Here is a 22,611-nt window from a genome sequence, read left to right as displayed (position 1 = left end):
TGCAAATGCAGAGGAGATCTGATTCCTTCTGTCTGTTGGTATGTTTTATCTACTTTCTGATCTTGTAATGGCTTCACAAGGTGGAAGCAGCTTTGAATGATTTGACTAAGGCAAGATTTATGATGCAAACTGTGCGTAGAAGTTGCAGAATACCAGATTAAAATATAATCAAGCTTGAATGATCAACTGAATAATACCAGATTAAAATATAATCAAGCTTGAATGATCAACTGAATAATACCAGATTAAAATGTAATCAAGCTTGAATGATCAACTGAATAATACCAGATTAAAATGTAATCAAGCTTGAATGATCAACTGAATAATACCAGATTAAAATGTAATCAAGCTTGAATGATCAACTGAATAATAGGAGGATCTGTTCAAGAAGATCTTTTGTTTTGTACCTTAAATTGTGCATTGCTGGTGTTAGTTTAATCATGTAAACATGCTTAAGGTGTAATTTGTAAAGGAAACATTGCAAATATCCCCAAGTGAAAAAGAAAAACCAATTGACAATGCATCAAATTAAAGTTAATGTTAAAAAAAATAATTTCACAGAATCACAAAATCTAAAGTAGACAAAAATTGCAACAATCTTCAAGGCATCATATTCAAGGAAGCTTCATCTTTTTATCAGAAGGCAATCCTATAACTCTCTTGTTTGAAGAATCAGTAGATGTTTATGCTACCAAATTACATCAAACAGGAGATAAGTCTGGCCACATCACATCAGGAAATGTTAGTCAGAGTTCAACTTCATTTTTGTGGAACTAACATCAGGTTGTCATGAAGGTTATTCAACATCATAAAAGTGTGTAATTTCAACAGATCTAACTATTAACAAAGGCTGTACCTCTTTCTTATGAACAAAGGATACATTGTAACTATGCACATGAACAAGGTATACGACGTGATTAACAAGGACTTAAGTTGGGTATAATGCCAAATTTTGTCATCATGCAAAACTTGCAACTGATCTACTCTTACTGGATTATGCTCATTGCAGATAATAACACTCTTGATCTTCTAGCAGATTCCAGAATGTCAATTCTGGCAAGGATTGATGCAAATATTTTGTCACCGGAGAAAAGGATGAACCTACGAAGAACGATGGAGGTACCTGTTCTACTCCATTTTTAACTTTTCTTTTCTCTTCAACTGTGATTCCCCCGATCAAATGCCTAACTTCCTCCTCAAAGAGAATTTTCAATGAATTAGATTGCAATGTTTGCCTGTTCTCCTGAGTAACAGCTGCAGAAGCTTCAGAACCATGCAAGATAGCAATACAGATGGAGAACGCCTGTAGAGATGAAAATTTTGCATGGAAATCAACTAAATACTGTCGTCCATCAGCCGTTATCGAGAGTGCAGGCGCCTTTTCTTTACTTCCCTGTTTAAAAGTAGAAACAGAACATAGTCACAAAGACACAAACAGCATATCGATGATATAGTGATAGCATATAATTAGTACTAAGATATGACACAGATTGGCATTAACACAACTAGATAGGAATGAACCAAGTAGATAAGTTTGAAATTGTATTAAACATGATAATTACCATAAGAGGATCAGATAAACGAACCCAGAAGATATGAGCATACCTGACCAAAGAGCAAAATGGACTTTTGAGTGTCCATCGATGAATTATACACCCAATCATCAGCATAGGTATTGTGAAATACTTCAAGGGGACAGCCCATGTCCCACCCACCACAGTCACACCCTCCACCAAACCTCCATCTATCTAGTAATGTTGATGGGCATCCTGCATCAACATTTGGCAAACCATGCCTCCCGCTTGGAGTAATGACATTCACAATTGCAGAATTCAGGCCGTTGCATAGTCCTTCCGGGCCGACCTCCTTCATTTCTTCTGAACACTCTTTCTTTGTAAAAGGAGTTTGAATCACAATAGCTGCAATCTCAAGTTCTGGATGCAGGTCTGCTGGCAACCATGGGTTCGGAGTGGAGTCGTCTGACTCATAACGACTAAGAGTATACCTGATAGGATGTTGACATTTCATTAAATTGTTTGGCATTAAGGTTTCCTCTGTGACTAACTTGTCCATGACATTTCTTTGAAGAGGACAAGTGGCATCTAAGGAACACTCAGAACTTTCTTCAACAGAAAAACTCCTTTTTGCCTGCACAATGTCGTATAAAATAAATTCTGTGACAGAAGAGTTTGCTGCAGGCCCATTTTCTATCATTTCTGAGCAAAGACAACATGAAACCTGCATCTGGCCAACTATAGGTGGTGATTGCCCATGCTTGTCTATTTTCCTACTCCATGTGTTATAGTTCCTCTTTTTAGAGCTATGGATCGTGTAAACCCAATTAAACATATTATCTGTTCTCCACGCCTTTGCTGAAAGAACAACTTCTGGATCTTTTACATGGAATTCAAATGATGGATTGCCACTATTAGTTTCCAGTTTAAGAATTCCATGTAAGTGAGAAGGCAGTGAAAAAGAAGTCAATACTTTCTCTCCTCTCAGCTCTGCGTCAGACTCCACCTCTCGCATTGCTTTTGAGTAGTCATTGACTATAGATTTGTCCAAAACTCCATTGTTCCTGATTTTTGCAGGATCCATATCTGTGCATGAAGTGTTCTCTGATTCTACACTCCACGAATTGTGCAGAGATTTGGATTTCATGACTGGATCAAACAACCTCTTAAGTGCATTAAACTTAGTTTTTGGACTGCCATCACAATAACTATATTGTGACTGAAAAGGTGCTTTCGACTTGCCTGCCTTTGCCATGGACTTGGGCGGGAAACTTGATGGATGGCTGTTGCACTCAGACACTTGTTCCTCGAGATATCCTGCCTCAAACAATACTGGAGCTGCTTTTGTATGAGACTCCATACCATCAGTATGCAAGCAGATCCCCAAGAGATCATCTACTGACCTTTCTAATGAGACCAAATCAGAGCACGAGATATTCTCACTTGAATGTTTGTCAGTGAGATCGTGCAAGGAAAGATCCAGAAAATCTATGGATCTTATCGTAATCGAGTGTCTGGTGTCAGTAGTTAACAGCTTTGACTCACCATTTAAAGAAGCAGCAAGTGAATATCTATGTTGAGAAGATAAAGCAACTTCCTTGGAGCAAAACTGAGGCAAGGAATTGGCAATTTCAAATGAAATAAAAGCATCATCACTGCAGGCTGATTCCTGTTTGATCCTTCCTTCTCTTACTTCTCTCATTCTCCATACTTCTTTTGAGCTCAGATACATGGAACCTCTCTTTAGCATGTCACTGTCTCTAGCATCTTCATAAGTTTCAGAAGGCATGTTTCCACAATACAGACCTGAAGAATAACTGCAGCTCAGTTTTCTTGAGTCACCTACCAAGCTTCCCGGGCTGCAGCATCTGTTGTCAATTTTCAAATTACAATCTCATCTGGATTTGTACTGCTGAAAACAGATGTACGAACATTTTTAGGCCTTGGCCCTTGTTCTTTCTTTAAAAGAGTTTTCAGATCCAAAAGTACATGTTGCCCCATGAATATAGAAAAAAAAACCTGCTGAATTCTGATGATTAAAAGAATTACATAAAACTAGGCAATTACATTTACATGTAGTAGCAATCACATGGACATTAGTTTCCAAAGTAGATTAACATTTAACAGTACTGAATAAAAATGTGTTTCACTGGATATGCTAGTAGATGCTTGATATTCAAGCGACATGATGCCAGCAATAAAGTGATAATAACAAGCAAACTGAAATGAGAAAATTAAAAAGATATGCTTATCCATCATGTTACGACCATATTTTTTTCGAGAGAAGTCATAAAATTACGAGGATTATGCAGCATTAGTATGCCAAAATGCTCTAATAGAGAACCAATATGTGCAGTTTCTCATGCAAAGATCATTCTATGACAAACAATTCAATCAAATAATAAGAAACACCAAAGTCCACAAACTTATATCAGTCATTAGCTGGCTTATTATGATTTTGACCGCAAACTTGAAAAGGAAAAAAAACATGAAATGGCTGAGAGTTTCTTTTGTTTGCTGCAGGAAGGGCACATGGAAATCAAATATAAGCATGAGCTATACATTTGATCCAGCTTGAACTACAGGGAGGCTACAAGGACATTGCTCCTTGCATCAAAGACATGGCAGCCACTACCAAAATCCTTGCATAATTAGTCTCAAGCATGTCAAGAAGCATTCTAAACCTTTAGAATTGTGCACTAAGGACCTTAAGCGCCATTTCCATTCTGATCCGAGTCCAGCCATCAGATGCCCGAATTTCTTAAATGTGGGAAGCCTGAATTTTCTATGTTCCACTAAAATATTGTCCTAAAAGTAAACGAAGTGTACAAAGCCAATCATCAAAATATCTCCAATAATGATTGTAAAGATAGTGCTAATGATTGGCATAACAAAGAACACAACCATGCATGTTCTAACAAGCAACCAACATGAATCAACTTAGTGATACGGAAAGATAAAACAAATGGCGTACTTTGAAAACTAGAATAAGAACCTTTATTATCAAAGCAGTTCTCACTTGGGCTGTAACACTAGGGCTACCTTTGATAGATAAAGAAAAGAATGATGGACCTTCCCTCTGACGAACTCAATTCTAATAGCTTTTCTCACTTTCTTTGAGAAACAATCCCAAGATAGCAGAAATACCTCATACATTATATGATGCTCCAATTTGCAAATTGAAAAAGTAAAGAATCAGCAGCTCATAATTTTTGAATGAGCTGAAACACTGAATCACTCTAGAGTATTCTATCGACTTGTAAGAAGAATCTAGCAGCATGCAACAACTGAAGCTCCCAACGCAAAAAGTGCTGAAGTTCGACAATAACTAACTAAACTAATTTCAGAATACTATAAGTGCAAGATAAGATAAGTCTATCAAACACCTTGATGTGACATAACCTCAAGGAATTCATTCTTCAAAGAATGTTTTGCAGTACTTGCAACTTAAGTCATGGAGGAATCTTTTCATAGCAACAAGCCTTTTGTGAGTGTCCTAAAGAAATAAGACAAAAGCACTGAAAGGAAGAAGAATGCAATACTATAATATGGGTAAAGCAGACTTGAAAATCACCTAATATTGATCGGGTTTTAGACATTGCATAAGTTGTAAAAGAACATTTATCATTACATGTATTGGCATCATCATGTCATGCTAACGTGTCTAGCAACATCTGACTGTCAATAAAAGCTAACTCAGATACAAAAAGGCATGCACAACTAAATAATCTGTTAACCACAATGAAGACAGGAAAAGGCATTTCCCGCCTGATATTTTGGTGTTCAATTTTTCTCTGCGATGAAAAGGAATTCTACATTCTTATGAGTCCATGGCACAGGTATTTATATTTGTTTTTTCCGATCTCCTTTCAATCCCTAAACTCAAGTGTCAAGACATGGCTTCAAACTGTACTATGATTTGCCTCCTATATCATAAATAAAAGATATTCAGGTTCCTAAGAAAAAACCTCATCAACGAGTCTAGAAAAGTGACTTCAGAGAGATATAAATACCATAACAAGGATACAAATGAAGATGCAATGGTTGATTGGAAAAAAGTCAGGTTGAGGCAAATTGCTTTGAATTGTAAGAAAAACATAATCTATGTGATAATTTTGGTAGGATTTTACTATTAATAAACTCATATGTGCACAGATATGAGGAAGTGATAGTATGAAAATAAAAGTACAGAAAAATAAAATGCTTAATAGAATGTCAAAAGGATGAATATGTTTTATGCTTGGCATCTATTCTTTGTTTGATAAATCATGTTCACCACATTACAATTTAATCCAGTTCATGAAATAAAATAATTTTACAATGCAGAATAAAATAAAATTTGATGTCCTATGGTCTGGAAGCAGAAAATGTGTGAGCAACTAGATCAAAGGAAAATGTTGACATTCATGAAGTTACCTTCAGGCCCATGAGGGGTGTGTTAGAATACCAGATTGCCTAGGAGCCATGATTAGAGCTTATAGCCACCTAGAGTTCATAATTATCAAGATGAAGAAGAGAACAAGCCTGTCCACTAATATCGTACGAAATCACAGATGGTAGTGTTTCTGTTGTGAATTCATAATTGCAGTCATTGTTGACAAGCATAGAAAGAGGTACACGAGATCTGAGGAAGCTTCATAATGTAGTACGTAAGGCCAGTAGCATATTGGACAAAGGACAACAGGAACAAGGAAATAAATGAGCAATGATTTATGGAAAGACCAAAATTGCAGAGGAAGTAACAAGTTATATGGATTAGAACCTAAGTTCCATTATCATGTTTTCTGAAAATGAGGAAATAATATATTACATTTGCCACAGATTGTTGCATCATCAAGGAATTAGAGTTCCTGCAATGTAATCTTTGCAAGTAGCATATAAATTATATTCACTAGTTACTTATCAAAACCAGGAAGATGACTTTGATACTCGTGGTTCCTGAAAATTTCTCATTATTACTATGAAATCAGCTTTGTATTTCCTCTCACAAGACTTCATCTGTCATATATTATTGCAGTTCATTAGTGAAAAGGAAATCATAAATATTCTAATGAACCATGAGACTAACATCATAAAACATGTATTTAAACTATTAAGTGAAATATAACTTATATTTCAACCAAGAGCCAGCAATCAAACATATCTTTTCAACTAGAATCTGCTGAAACATCCATTATAGACCACTCTTTGTTTCCCTGGCATTACATATTTTTAGAAATATGTATCAAAATATTCTTTAAAAAGTTACCTACATCTTTAAAATTTCTTTCGAAAAATGTCATAATTAATAGATGCCAATGTATTAAACAGAAATTAATTTGAATATTGGAAATTAGACGCAAGGAAGAAAGCAATACCCACTTATGCAGAGAGAAGAACCAACGAGCACCAGCAAATGGCTGACGAACCAATAACGCGAGAGGAGAGGTTCACTCGTGGTTAAGCCGCAATATAAATGAGAAAGAAACCCAGGAAATAGATGACACATTGAAACGAAGAAACCCACATGATAGCAAATCAAAGCAATAAAGACTCATGGAGACAACTGGATCTTCTCATATCATCTCGACTAAAGGAAGAGAATAAAAGCAGCAAACCGTGGTTGAACGGCAAATCCCCAAACAGAGAGAATTGTCATTGATCAATAAAAAATCCATCCCGGGAATAGCAACGATGCTATCAAGAACTGTCCCTACGCTTATCACCTGTTAGCCATTTCACCATAGAATCATAAAGGAGACATCTTTACTCCTAAAAACAACAGTTTACACAAGAAGACGAGCTCAGCAGTAAGGAAACCCTAATTTCTCAGTGCCCATTAGTTAAAACCGATCGAGAAACATCGACCGAACTCACCTCTGCTCGCTCGAAGAGAGACCGCAGCGAAAGGGAGGAAAAACTACGCCGATGACTGTGCGATTGCACTGACACGGAGCAATGCCGGGCGCCCAAAGTGCAGAAGTTTGATGCTGGAGCTCTCGTCGTCCAGTTCTCACCTTACAGCTTATTAAAGCAGCAGCGTGGATAGCTAATTGAAGAGGAAGAGAGGTAGGATTTGGTCCCCCTCCCAGGTAGATAGCTAAACTCTCGTGTATGAAAATTAGGCAAAATATTGCTCAAACTCCTCAAAATTTCGTCATCCCAATTTCATACATCAAGATTGTTCTTTTACAGCATACATAATTAGCCCAATAAACATATGTCCATCCTGAATTCTCCCTCATCTAATGTCATAAAACCCATACCTAATCCCAGTCTAATCTAAGTGGATTCAGCTGGTGTCTAGTAGCTATCGAGAAGAGAGGGGGGGAGGGAAATATTGGATCAGAAGTCAAACAAGAAGGCGAGGGAAGATATGCAATGTTGAAAGGGTGCCGATCGCTGTCCGTATCCAAGCGAACGCCGTGCTCATAGACGATAGATTCGTTGTGAGGTTACGGTCTCTTGCTCACATCACGCGCATGTGGATACGGAGCTGTTCATGTCTCACCCGAAGCCTAAAGTGAGGAAAAGGCTGCTACGTAAAAGATGCATTGATGGGGACGTGTCGTCCCCTTCTCCAACTTCTCTTTTCCTTTTACTCTTAATGAACTTCTTTTGATAAGACTTCTTCCAAGTCACAAAAATGCCTCCTTTCCTGTTACATAATGTTTCTTTTTATTAGAGCAATACTGCATTTGATCCCTTGCCCTTCTAAGAATTCATATCACGGACATCAACAGCATCAGAATGCATTTTGGCTTTCGCAGTACACATCTTCATCTCTCATCACTCTGCAAACTAGAAAAGATCCAAAGCCACTTTTACAGGATACATTTGGCCCCTTCCCCAACTGTCACTTAAGATGTACATTATTCAAGATCCAATTCCCGTATCCAATGCCAATCAACATCTTTGTTTCCCAGTTCAATCATGTAATCACTATTTGCGGAGCTGTTCTTGATGGGATAACAATGTCCACACAAATTTGTGCGTCACTCTCTCAGGGTAAGAGTTTTTACATGCCAATCATTCTTTGACAAGTCCAACATTCATATCCAAGTTTTTGGCATTAAATTGTTGCCTAGAAACTTTGCAAGGATGTGTGTGTATGAGGGACCAGTCTTAAAGGTCAGTTAGCATGTTGTAGTGTACAGATTGATCAAAATGCAGCTACACGTTCCTTTATCCACAGTAATATATGGCAGTGCTGATCAAGTCAGTGGACCTTTTCCTTTATCTCACTACTAGGTTTTGGTAAAGGTAGCTCCCACGACTCAGGGCACCACTGGTGAAGCTTTACATAAAGCCTGGCTCAGAGACCAGTCTTTTCATCTTTAGATGCCCAAGCGCTAACTCAAGAAGCTACCAATTATTGTTTGTTGCAAGGGGTGCCCAATAGCAGCTACGACGTGTCTTTGGTTGGTGCAATTTCTTTGGCATGGTGCCATGATTGACCTAAATAATTTTGAATCGTCCAACATTGTTCCTGCCCTCAGCCATGCTCATCCTTGGAATTAGGCCACCCATTCATCAGGATGGCCCTTCATCTTGATAAGAAGTCCGCATTAACTGAATTCTCTATTGCTATTGCTTCTTGGATGCTATTATGAAGATGTTTGCATAAACCACCAAGTGCATGTATCGGTTCTTCAATAAGCACACTAACCTGAAATTTTCCAGTAAAAGTTAGCAGGGTAGACTCTTGCAGGTACAACAAATGTCATGTAATGATAAGCATGAAACCTGAACATTTTTAAATATTGCTTCCTCAACTTGACATACTACTGGAGTTAGGTGCCTGATTAGGAAAAATCAAGATTGTGACACAAAGCACATGAAATACCAATGCATATTATGACAAGAAGATGCAAACAAAAGCACGAAAGAAATGATTAACACATTAAGTGTCTAACTGAGATATTTTATAAATCATCGATCATCTAATTCAGGGTTTGTTATACTAATGTGTATCATCCGGTATAGATGGTACATATCGCTCTAATAAGATACCAATACGTGGACTATTCTCTATCGGTTAGTATCGATCACTTGACCCCATATCGGGTGATATGGGGTCTGTACTGAGCGGTAACGGTTGAAATCCGACCATTACCGACCAATACCAATCGGTATACTTGGATTTTGATCGTTTTCGGCCTATACCGGGTGATAATGGTTAGATTTCGACCATTATCGATCTAAGGGTCGAGATTACGTTATTTCAAACAATTAATTTGATCATTTGAGGCTTTGAAAAGGGTTTTTAAACCCTTTCCTCCCCTCTTTTTTAACTCATTTTACTCTCTCAATCTCTTATACTCTTTTTCACTCATATCTCTCTCTTATTCTCACATTTTTACTCTTTTAAGCTCAACAAATCTACGATTTATAGATTGGATCAAACTTAGGAAATTAATTTGGATGGATTAAGAGGAAGAACACTATAATTAAGAGGTATGTATTCTCTTTCTAGATCTTTACTAATTTATGAGATGATTAAGTATATTATATGTGGTGTATGACTTAGTATCTAATATATTGTTTGATATATTTTATGGTAGAATAGTATTAATTATGGAGCAATTACGATATTTAATGTTGTGATTAGTGTGTTTAATATTGATTTTTCAAAATTAGACATTTAATAGGTCAAATCTTTGTATTTCATGCATATTAAGGATTGTATCATATGTTTGTGATGATATAATTGGTCTAATTAGGTATTAATTAAGTTTTTTTAATACTGTGCTTAGTGGTTTTGACTTTTGATAATGATTTAATCAAAATTTGATCAATATTGGGTCAATTCAATGTCTTCAATACCTATTAGGGTATTTGACATATTATAACGGTGAAAGAGGACTAATTAGGGATTAATAAACTATGTTAATAGCGGTGAACCTTGATCCACTGCTCATAGAGTCCTATCGTTCTTTTTGGTGGTAGAACCATGTATATCCATCGATTGATTACTTAATTCATTTGAATTTTAAAGTTTAAATTATATAAAAAATAATCTAACAATTCAAATAATTTCTTTATAGATAATTCAATATTAATGGAAGGACGATCTAGAATATGTCACAAAGCTACTCCTCAATGCTCGAAAAAAATATAAGGCACTATTCTTTCGTAATTTATATTGTTTTTACTAAAATTATACTAAACTTATATTTATTTCTAACTTCAAAATGATAATCTAATTTTTTTATTTTTTAGGTATTTTTGGAGTTTTTTTGATGATTTTGGGCATACCATTGGTACGGCCCGACATACCGTCGATACACCTCGATATGTACAGTACTAAGCAGGGATCGACACGTCAGTATGAATTGAAATTGTAATTCTTAATTGATCTAAATGATTCAAGTCATCCTCATGTATCAAACTAAAAGGCAGATAACTAACTCATCAGGCGACATTTCATTACCATAAATTAGATGACACTTATTCTCCTCTCATTTGTTGATTCTACAGCAATAACATACCATTCATAGTTAATGTTTCTTTAGATTTTCATCTTAGCATGCACCTGTACATGGATATATCAATATCTTTTATCTTTCTGAACATTTTGTATTAATGCCATCATAAAGATAAGGTCAAATGATTATATGGGTCTTTCGTTTTCTCATATTGTGTCATCTCTGACTACTTAGCAATACACAGTTAACTTGACAAGTTCTCATAATGGCTTCTAAATCAAAATCTAGATCACTCATAATCCAGCCATGAACTGCCCAGTTCTGCAGAAACTTAAATTCATGAACTGATCAGCAAACATCAAATCACATAATTCTTTGGTGTCCATGTAATTTTGACTACAAAGATGAGGCCCTGATGAAAGATAGACAATACACATAATAATTGGTGTTGCCTCAGGCAGAAGCACAAAAGCCAGTCCATAACAGTGCCAGCAATGAAAGGTATACAAACAGAAGTTTCAGATTCAAGAGTATTGGGCAGTGCTAGGTCATATATCCAATTATTGTATAAAAGAATTAGAAAATAATAATGGCCATCTACAACTATTTACAACATAGAAGTATAATTTACTTGTAACTCAATGACCTGTATCATCCAGAATTGGTCTGTCCAGTTATTCACTGTGTAAAGCATCTGTGGTTTAAATAAAGCACAAGGGGGAATTGTTCTGACTAGTTTTTAACAAAAGAGAATCATATGCCCGAGGTTGCACAGCATGAAGTTGAAGTCAACCTCAATAAAACAACTGATGAACACAAGGTCCTAAGTCAATTAAATTGGTACCAGGAGGTAATGACAAGTCCAACAAGCATGTGAGGAGCTTGATGGCAATAAGAAGCTGCCGTAATAGCACAATTATGACTTGGGGAACTTAGTGAACTTTGACGATGATCTCTCTGTCTCTCGTATATCATGTAGGCTATACATTACAAAAGTTGACGGACCGTGCCCACTCTTGACATATGTGCTCTCATAAAATTTAAGTAATGATTTTTATCATGAGCATTTATTTGTGGAATTCACATCAAAAGAAAATCAAATGTATAAACCTTTCTTTTCCAAAAATAATGCTGAATACAAAATGCTAAAATAGACCACAAAAACGATATAGATAGAATCATAAAAGGTCCAAAATGACAAACAGACATAAGCATGTAACATAATTATGACAAGGAGGTAACAGTAGTCCTTAGCAAGCAGAATTCTTATTGCTTGACTCAGCCAAGCAACAAGCTACATGACACATTCTTCAAGATGCAAATCAAGTTTAAGTTATGCTCACCTACCAACCACATTCTTTAGATAATTTGCATAGAACACACTGCTTCTTCTACATCACTTTCTATAAATTCCACAAAAGCAGTGTCCTATTCTTCCTCGCCTTTGCTCAAGAACTGCAAGTTTATAAAGACTGTATTATTATGCAGCCCCTCGAAAAATAATACCCACTTTGTTCCCACAGATGCAAAGCATTCAACTTATATTGCAGCTAAGGAGTACTTGCACTTTCAGCAAGGATCAAAATAAAGTCCTCCCAGTATGAAACATCCAATAGATTTAACAAACAAACCTGCATTGGCAGATCCATCGCAGCATATCCATAAGCTTGATCACCTTATTCATAAGATATGCGGGTAAGGCAGACGTCACTTAGGGAACAAAATAAATAACAAATCAGCATCATCCTACATTGTAGTGAGCAAATATTAGGAAGTTCATGTTCAAAACCTTTGGTTCTAACTCACTGATATCAAGTACAAACTATGCACATCCACTTAAAGTACCTAATTGATGGGAAAGTTTGGCAATTAATCCTCTTGATAGCTACCACATTAACTGACTTCCCAACGAAATGGATCATATATAACAATACAAAAAGGAAATATTTGAGTGCTACAGAGTAATAACAGCAAATTGAACTAAGATAAAACAAGTCTGAAAAATACTGACCTTGAGAACCACGGGAAACGCCATAATGTAATTCAACAGGGACCGCTTGAACCCCGCCTCGGCCTCCCTTCCCCTGGCCGACATCACCATCTCGGCGAGCTCGCCGGCGCCATCAATGACCCTCACTTAGACCTTCCTCCCCTCATCAACACCCGAGCAGGAGGCCTCGATCCTGAAGACGAGAAGCAGTGCGAGGGCGGGCGCGATGAGCCGGCACGGCAGGCAGGGGGGATAATGGAGAGGATGACGCGGGAGGACAGGCTGGAGAGGAGGTGGCAGCGTAAGCTTCGCCGGGCGCGACAGTCGTGGGGCATGTAAAGCGGGCGGCGCTTGCGCATGCCAAGCACCTTCGTGCCGTCGGCCCAGGCAGGGACCTAGCGGAGGAAGTGAGCGATGGAGGGGGCACCGGCTCTAGCGCAGTCGTGACGACACGGGAATTGGAATTGGAGTGGGAGGAAAAGGAATGGGGAGGAAGCGGGAGTGTGTGACCATCTGGATTGGGAAGGCGGCGGTTGTCGCTGTTGACGGGTTATGCTGGCGAAGGAGGGGCCTAACACTTTACTAGGGACGGAGGAAACGGCGTCACGAGTTGATAACGGCGGTTATGGAGGACGAATGAACACGTTGATAAAGATAGAATTAACACGATATGAATATTCAAAAAGATATTTCTAAAATCATAGATAAGAAAGCTCTTATGATCATATGATATTTCTATTTTTTTTGTTGAAATAGCATCATATAATATTACGATCATATGATTAAGTGGTGAATGATTTGAATTGGCGATTGATATGATTCATATGAATGGAGAAGATCATAATATTTACAATAATTAAAAATATATAGGGATAAATATTTTATTTTGTTTTAACACTGGCCCTCCTAGTTTTTGTAATCCTAGCTAATCTAATATATTTTTATTTTTTTAAAAAAAAATTAAATATAAATTAAATATTTGACTTTTTTAAAAATCGTATTCAGTCCAAATGTCGCATTGAAAATGTTCAAATATTGATACTACATTAGAATAATATTAATAGTTTAATATTTATTAGATGTTAATATGATTTTTTTAAAATTTAAAAGGACATTGTGACTCTATCTAAAATTATGAGATTGTGATTTAGTGAAAAGTCAATATCATTTATATTTTCTATAAGATAAAATTTTATTTACTTATTTTGAAGATTATTTTATATTTATTATATGATTATATTTATTATTTATTATATTTTTTGGGACATATAAAATTTTTACAAGATTATATATATAATTTACTCATTAATTTAAATGAAATTATGTATTTATTTTTGAATAAATATTAAAAATATTATAAGGATAGATTTATCATAAATATTTAATTAAGTTTTAAAATATAATTTTACTAAATATTAAAATATATTTTTTATCTATTATTTATTAAATCCTTAAATCCTTCCTTTAAACATGTAAATATGTTCCGAACACGATCTTAACCCCCAAATATTTTAAACACATACGAAAGCATCGCCGCTTGTGTTATCCACACTCATCGCTTCCGCTGTCATCCATTTCCGTGCTCTTTCTATGGGAGAAAACGAAAACAAAAAGTGTTTCCTTGCGATTCCAAAAAGAAAAAGAATAGCGTAAAATTCCCTCGCAGCCGAATCATGATGCGGACCGTCGCAGCATATAATGCCCTTTCGGCAGCCGATGCCAGATCACTGATCCTCCCATTTCCACCGCCTTTCCCCTATTTTTCTCCGCCGCCTCTCTCGCCCGTCTCTCCACGTTTTGGTCGAGCAAAGCTGCGGCGTGGCGGGGTAATCATCAGGGCGATGACACCGACGCAGCCGCCCACTGAGTCCAAGAAGAGCGACGCGTGCGGATCCTCCTTCAAGCTCACCGAATCCACCTTCTTGGCGTCCCTGATGCCCAAGAAGGAGATCGGTGCGGATCGGTTCCTTGAAGCCCATCCCAACTACGATGGGAGAGGCGTCCTCATCGCCATCTTTGGTAACGGTCGTGGTCTTGTTGATGTTTTGTTTCTGACGTCGGGAGATGGCTGAGTCGAGTGGCTCTCGCTGTTCTGTTCCAAGAAAGTTAAAGAAGTCGGGCTTCTGAAATAAATATTGGTTTATCGTTTTCTTGTTCCCACCTTCTTGGCTTCACCGATGCCGACGAAGGAAATCGCAGCGGATCGTTTCGTCGAAGCCCATCGCACCTGAGAGGTGTCCTCATGGCCGTAAATTAAAGAAAATTTCATTTTCTTGAAATCTTTTGGCCTTGTTAGCTGCCGAAGAAGAGTCACCACGGATTATTTACTCAAAGGCCATCCCGTTTGCGATGGGGGGAGGATCGTCTTTCGTGTCCTTTATCTTGTTATCGGAGGAAGTCTAAGCCTCCTTTTGGTTATGACTGGTCTCTCGGTGAAATGTGGATGGATTAGGTTCCAAGAAAGATATATCACAATGGATCGTTTCCTTGCATCTCGTGCCAATGAGTGGGGCGTCCTTATCGTCATATTTGGTAGAACTTCTCTGGCTGATCTTCTAGTAGAAGTCTTGAGTTGAATAGCTCTCTTATCAGTCCACGACTGTTCTCTATTAATATAATATTGACAGGTTAGGATCTAAGTTAAGAAATTACTTTTTCGTTGGGTTTTTGAAACAAATCGTTGTTTCACTTTCATCTATTATTATTATCGTTATTTTTGCACTTTTTTTGGCTTTCCTTGAGACCGCTGATTGAATTCCTTCAATCCCATCCCACATTATGGGAGAGGCATCCTCATCACTATCTTTTGCAAAACTTCTTGATCATATTCTGGTTGATGTTCTTTGTAGTATTTTTCTCACTTTTCGAGGTCACGGGAAGTTGAGTATCAGTACTTTTTCTTCACTCATGACCGTTCTCTTTGGTTGGAATATCAATAGGTCAGGTTCCAAAAGAAGTAACTCGTTAATTGGGCACTTCAAAGGAATCCTTGTTTCTTTTTTTTCTCTTTCTTACTTCCCTGATGCTGAAGACTGCTGCAGATTGATTCATTAAAGGCTGTGCCAAATGTAATGAGCGTAGGGAAATATAGAGGCGACATCACATGCGCAACGAAAGAACAAAAAACAAAAATCCTAGATTTATGTAAAAAGGTTTTATCGTCGTGCGAAGATTGGTGCTAAAAAATCGCAAAATAAAAAATCACGCATATTTGAGGGATGTGTTTTACCTAGGGAGATCGTATATCTAGGAGGTTAATTATACTCCTCTCTAGTGGTGATCCACACGACAAGAGTTGCGAAGACGCTCTTGAGGTGATAGCCAAAAATGCAGGACTGGCCCTTTGATTCTCTCTTATTTATAGAGGCCCATGTCAACTTAACCTTAATGAATCATGTCCTATTGAGTACTAGATCTTCATCCAATTATCCAAGCTTTTTAGATTAGTGGATCTCTATCCAATAATTTTTTATTAGTTTTTATTAGATTTCATCCATAAAATTTAATAATTAAGGGGTTCATTAGATATTCAATAAGATAGGGGCTTCAACGGATATTTCGTATCTGAATCTTTACTCGTTGCAACATCTATCATATGTGTATAACCCTCTGGACCCAATATCGAGCTAGCCGTGAGTTATACCTGTCAGAACTTCTTTTAGCTCAATAAATTATTATATACATAATAATTCGCTTGATTCATTGACTATGGACGTACTAGGCTACTACATCGTAGTCTCAAACGATACAGGGGAATCTAATCCTTTAGACCTATCTGTCTTCAGTTATTGTGTACCTATAGTTCCTCATCCATCTAATACCCCGGAGATAGTATACTAGGTATGGTGTTATCAGGCCTATACGATTTTTATTCAAGTCTCGCTCTAATCGGATTTACCTGTAAAACTCTTTCTCTCAATCCGAATGACCCTGATCATGGATTTGTTTGAGCGAGAATATATGAGATATTTATCTCATGACATCGAGAGTAAATGATCCTCTATCGACACTCAATAGTTCTTGTAAGGTTGGTTGCCACTCCCGATAACCAATTGTATTAGTTCTGAAACTTCCAGACCTATAAGTCCGGTATCAAAGAGTGGAGTACTCTTATAAGAATCCTTGATGTCTCAAGTCTAAGGGCTAGGTATACCACTGGGACGACGGAATCGTTATCTAACAATGAGGTATCATCAATCATCTAACATTTTGTGAGCGGATCAATCAGTGAACTTATTCTCCAATGACCACCTGTACTGTATCCCTAGTGTTCCCCACACGAGTAGCTGTGGGATCAATCGTCTCCATTATATAGATGAGTATACGGTACATAAGTTTGCCCGTTTATCTCGATGTCCCTCTCGAGTAACCTATGACCAAGATTCTTTAAGATTTATGTTTAAAGACGAATCGGTCTCATTATTATGATCTCATCACGATCTGATTATTATTGTACAGATCTATGGAAATCACAATATATGCAGCATGCAAGATAAAGTGATAAATCAAATAATATAATAAACAGAAAAATGCGTATTATGTCACACGTGTCATCACTCACGTGATTGATTTGCAGGACACCTATTACTAGCAATGGGTGCTCATCTCCGTTTTTGTTGATATGTTCTTTTTAATTTCTTTCTAAGGTTTGGAGGAGTCTGAGTAGTTTGTTTTTTTCATTTTTGATTGCTTTCTTGTTACTATACTGATAGTTTAGTTCTCAAGAAATATGATAACGTAGTATTTTTGTCTGCCTTTTGAAAAAAGGGCAAATTTTTTTTTCTTTTAAAGTATTTTTGTTGTTTATTTTCTAGCTGAAAGAAGTTCTCTTTTTTCTACTTTTAGTGAAGATTTTGGAAGCTTGTTCTTGACAAATTATATTGTTTCAGTCTTTTTTATTGGATGAACAAGGAGTTTGGAATCTTCGCAGGCACTTCAATTTCATATTTTAGAACTCAGATGGTTATTTATTCAGGAATTTGAGTTTGGCCTATTGTGGTTTGTGTGGTTGATCTTCTTATGCATTATAGGTCCTGTTGACAATGGCATTTTTGGGATAAAAAACTGCCATAGTCATCCATGCAATCAGAATGTCAAACCTGATCTCTGAACAAACTTGATTCATTTCATCTGAGAATTTTGAATGTATAATAATTTCATCAGTCTCAAAATGAGTGGCATACTAAATGGTCTTCAGTTTCATGTTGTTTGTGGCATTTTTAAGTTCATATAAGACTGCTAGCTACTTCAACTATTGAAATGGTCATCTCTTGGGTGTTATTGTTTCTTAGATTCTGGTGTAGATCCAGCAGCTGCTGGCTTGCAGGTGACATCAGATGGCAACCCCAAAATCATTGATATACTGGATTGGTAATTTAGTCATTTGAAAAAAAAACATGGAAACGTATTGCTAACATCAATTGGCATGTTATCTGTCCATAACTTCTAAGCTTATGTTAAACGTCTTTCTTGTCCTTCAGCACTGGAAGTGGTGATGTTGACACCTCTAAGGTGGTGAAAGCCGATGCTGATGGATCTATCGTTGGGGCGTCTGGTTAGTGTTGCTTCAAACTATGCCTTTAATTTTTTTAAGCACTTCTTTTCTGTTAAATAATTTAGGGTATTGGTGAAGCCATACATGTTAAAAAAAAATCTTTTTCATATTTTGTAATGGCCTATCATTGTCTTTCTGTTTGGCAAGCAATGGTGGTTATTATGTGATAGGCAAGGCAAAAAACTTGAATTCAGGGGCTGTTGGTCATTTTGTTTGCAATGCACAACACATGCAGTGATATGCTTGTGGCATGACAACATGCATCAGTTTTGTTTTCTACTTGCTTTTACACACTGCAATTAACTAAAGGCATGTTTCATTGCCTGCGATTGGGAGGTTTATTCAACTTCATTATTGCTTGTTCCAAGCCCTGCAGTATGCGAGGACCTCCTGCAGGTACTTCAACTGCATTTAATTTTTAAGCATGGTCTTCCCATAGCTTTTTTTTTATCAGTCCAACAAAAAAGGAGGCACCAATAGATCCAGTATGAGCTTTTTTGGTGCTACTTTTTTGGTAAAGAATCTTCAGAAGTCAGGACTCAGGAGTATAACCGGTTTGTTTTTGGCTTCAGTTATTTAAATCATGTTTGATGGTTAATTTATTTCACAAGGATTATTGCATGGTCATGAAGATAAAAAGATTGGAAAATTCCATTTTTAAATAAAGAGAAGTGAAGCTCTTTGATTTTTTTTAAATAATAAATAATAAAAGCATTTCTGAAAAACAATGAAAGATAAATGATGTGGCCATCTGCTGTTTTTTTCCCCCACATTTGACTAAGAGTCTTTTGTGAAAAAAAAACTTTCATTCATGTAAAACATGAAATGGAAGCCATAACAGATGATACCTAGAGCAACTACTTAATTTACTACGAGTAATTTATTGCTACGTGTTTGAAAATTGTTGATTATAATTGTTTTCAGAAACATTAAACAAATGAATAAGTTTTTCTTCAAAGCTTTAACTAGACTCCTGCTGATAAATAAGAAACTACTACCTGATGAGCAAATCTGCTGTATGTGTTCCACGATGACTCTGCCGCCCTAGATATTTACTGGCTAGGCTTGCTGCTTGGAAAATGTTAATCATATACATGAACAGATGAAGATAGGGACATTCGTGATCTTAAAATCAAGGAACACAATAAACAGATAACAAGATGCTACAAGAATCAGATCACAATGATTGATAAAAAGCTTACCAATCAGTTATCTACATGCATGGCAGCAACCTCAATTGATAAGAAGCTTTCCAATCAGTTTAAAATCTACATGCATGGGTGCATCCTCAAATAAATAACTTTACGGGGAAATTAGATTACGATAGTACTAAAATATCTAAGATGTAGCAACTATCGAATTATCATGCACAAATTATATTTAACTCTTAGTCTGATGTTGATTTAAGCAATAAAGTACCGATATAACAAGTGATATACTGACTTGTATCACTTGTTATCATTGGGAAACAAATGCAAAACTAACTAGAGACTGGTATTGATCCTTGTACTGGTAAATGCTGGTTTGTATGTATTTATCGGATTGGTATTTGAAACCTTGCGCATGTGTTTACACTTTACATGTTGTAGAAAACCGTGCATATAAGTAAGCAATGGTTGGATTAACAACACTAAGAGATCTATGATTGTCTCACATTTGTCAGTGAGTTTTCTTAATACAACAGAAGAATGCATCCAAGCCTTTCAATACAAAGATGACTTGTGTCATATATCCAACTTTCTCTTGTAGTAAAATCTGGAAAAGAAAGAAGATTACAGGAACCACAACCACATAGTTTCTATTTTATAATGCAGTTTCATTGCCTTGGCTGCACCAAACTGTTATCCTTGGCCAAGTTTATGCCTGATATATTGTGGAAGATTTTTGAATATTTTGCACTATCTTCGTTAGCTTTTTATTGTTCAGTATCACTTATCGGTGCATAATAATTGGAGACAAATGCCTTGTTTTTTTTTTTTTTTTTTTTAATTTTAACTTTGTCACCACTGGGTTGACTCCTAAACCAAGAATCTGAGGGCAAACGAATATAAATGTTGATTATAGAAGCTGCATTCAACCTTAATTTCATCACTATGTTCACGTAAACTATGAATGATGAATGTATTTTACTATCCTCTTTATTGGAGTTATTGACTTGCAAATTTTCGCCACTAGACTTTGGCATGGTAAATCATTAATTCATGGGTTCTCATTCAACCTTTGATGTCAACTTATTCTATTGCCATTGATGTTCAATGCTGCCTTCTTTTCTTACGTATAAAAGGATGGGAACCTGACACTGATCTTTTTGAGCGGTCAGATTTGAGGATTACTTGTTGACCGACTTACATGTGGCATTTGTATCTAGGTTACCAGTGTTCAAGTCAAGGAAATACCTTCCTATAAACAGGTGTTAGACTATATTAATTGTTTCTCCCTAGACTTCCTATTGATGGGAACTTCATGTGCTGGTCACCATTTTCTTTGCATCACAAAGTTATTTTTTATTATAATTAAAAACAGAATGAAAAAATTCTGATACCTAGTGGTTGGTATTGGGTGGATATGAAATACTCCACACAGTGATATTATAATTTGATGTGCAAGGGCTTAAGAAAAGATCTTCTAAGTGACAAAAGACATGTCTATATGCTAATTATATATAATTAGTCTTTCTATTGCGTTAGTGATATTTTGTGTTCAAATAATTATGTCTATCTTTATGCATAAACAATTATCTTACATTTACATATATATTTACTTATATGTAATGTGTTATTATAAATTTTACCATCATATGTATAAATAATTGATAAAATTTAGTGGTTAGTTAGTAAGGTTATAGTTATTTCAAATAATAATGATTAACACAGTAGTTTTATATGTTATTTATAGAATATGAACAAGTGATATAATATAATATTTTTGATTATTTATATTTGAGAGTGATATTTTTATTATATGTTATTTATTATTTTTTTATATTTGACAGTGATAAAATTTTATATTGATAATGTGTTTATTTTGTGATGAAATGTATATATAAGTATCTCTAATTTACCATGCACAAAAATGTAGTTAATTATTATTGGAAGCAAGGTTTGTAATATCTCCCGTAGTGGTTTAATACGATTAGTATTTATTGGTTTAAAGCTTGTTGATACATAGACCAAGGTAAATCGAGTGCTACTTGCCCCATATATTCTATACAGGGCCTATACTTTGGTATAGGACGAAATAGGCCTTGTATGGAGCATTTTTTTTAGTCATCTTTTTGAGTTGTTTATGAAACTAATTATGAAACAATGAACTGACATTCAGTACACTGGTATGGCACCGATCGAGCCCGGATTGATACACTAGTGGTATACGAATTTGTGAAACTTGGTTAAAAATTTGTTAAGGCATATTATATTAATATGCTATATTAGTATATTTTGGTAGTCATTATACTCAAGCAATGATGTAAATGATAACGAGTGTCATAATACTTAAATTGGGAATTAGATGTATAAAATATTCAATATATATAATAAATTTAATTGAAAATTTGATGCTATTTTACACTTAAATGTAAAAGCACATCAACAAAACGAATATGCAATATTGAGTAATCTAAAGCTTGGTTAATTTAAAATTTTAAGTAACTTAATAAATTATGTAATTGACTATCTAAATTTTTGGTATAGAGTTAATTTGTCAATTATACTCTGCTATAATTTCAATTATGTTTCAGATGCTCATGAGCTTAATTAAATGTCAAGGTTTTTAGCCATTTTGATTATAGTATACTGGATTTATTTTTATTTCATGTAAGAACCAAGTGACACTTTAAATGTTTCATGTTTTGGCTACATCAATTTTCTGTTTGTACCTTTTCATAATTCTCTCTTCATTAATCCAGCTCTTTCTATCACTGTTTTCACCGTTCTTCAGTTTCGTTCTCTTTTGATCATTTGTTTGCTCAACCCAGTATCTTCCAGTGACTTTATTATGTTTACACTAAATGTTCAATCTTATATTTGCCCTCATGTTTCCTTTCTTTCCTTCCAAAACATTAGGATATTAATTTTGTACTCTAAGTCATTTAATTGAACCTTTTGCTTTACTTTGTCTAAAATGCTAACTTCTTAAATGTGATCTTGT

General features: G+C 35.9%; 2 protein-coding genes across 8 annotated transcripts in view; one reads left to right on the top strand and one right to left on the bottom strand.

Annotated features, from left to right (window-relative positions):
• Positions 1-732: 732 nt before the first annotated feature.
• LOC135581658 (uncharacterized) lies at positions 733-13,477 on the bottom strand. 5 transcript variants are annotated; one of them, XM_065133088.1, is made up of 8 exons: positions 12,933-13,477; positions 12,767-12,822; positions 12,553-12,667; positions 12,265-12,376; positions 7,371-9,162; positions 5,931-7,219; positions 1,606-3,533; positions 733-1,393 (listed from the first exon to the last, which is right to left on the bottom strand). In XM_065133088.1, the coding sequence occupies exons 7-8, from the start codon at positions 3,301-3,303 to the stop codon at positions 1,001-1,003; spliced, it is 2,091 nt and encodes a 696-aa protein (XP_064989160.1). In that variant the 5' UTR covers positions 3,304-3,533; positions 5,931-7,219; positions 7,371-9,162; positions 12,265-12,376; positions 12,553-12,667; positions 12,767-12,822; positions 12,933-13,477; the 3' UTR covers positions 733-1,000. The 5 variants fall into 5 exon arrangements, with proteins under 5 accessions (XP_064989160.1, XP_064989161.1, XP_064989162.1 ...); XM_065133089.1 differs by having other exon boundaries at positions 12,767-12,818; XM_065133090.1 differs by lacking the exon at positions 12,767-12,822 and having other exon boundaries at positions 12,269-12,376.
• Positions 13,478-14,466: 989 nt separating this feature from the next.
• The window catches only part of LOC135627764 (tripeptidyl-peptidase 2-like), a 51,191-nt gene continuing 43,046 nt past the window's right edge, over positions 14,467-22,611 (top strand). For 2 of the 3 annotated variants that reach the window (XM_065134011.1, XM_065134010.1), the window contains exons 1-3: positions 14,469-14,930; positions 18,203-18,281; positions 18,392-18,465. In XM_065134011.1, coding sequence (XP_064990083.1) covers positions 14,585-14,930; positions 18,203-18,281; positions 18,392-18,465 — 499 coding nt within the window. In that variant the 5' untranslated portion in view covers positions 14,469-14,584. Of the gene's footprint in view, positions 14,931-18,202; positions 18,282-18,391; positions 18,466-22,611 lie in introns of all 3 variants that reach the window. The other variant, XR_010492693.1, reaches the window with a different exon arrangement.

The sequence above is a fragment of the Musa acuminata genome, chromosome BXJ2-11 (genome assembly GCF_036884655.1).
Source record: "Musa acuminata AAA Group cultivar baxijiao chromosome BXJ2-11, Cavendish_Baxijiao_AAA, whole genome shotgun sequence".
Lineage (NCBI taxonomy): Eukaryota > Viridiplantae > Streptophyta > Magnoliopsida > Zingiberales > Musaceae > Musa > Musa acuminata.
This window is presented reverse-complemented; position numbering and strand designations above follow the sequence as displayed.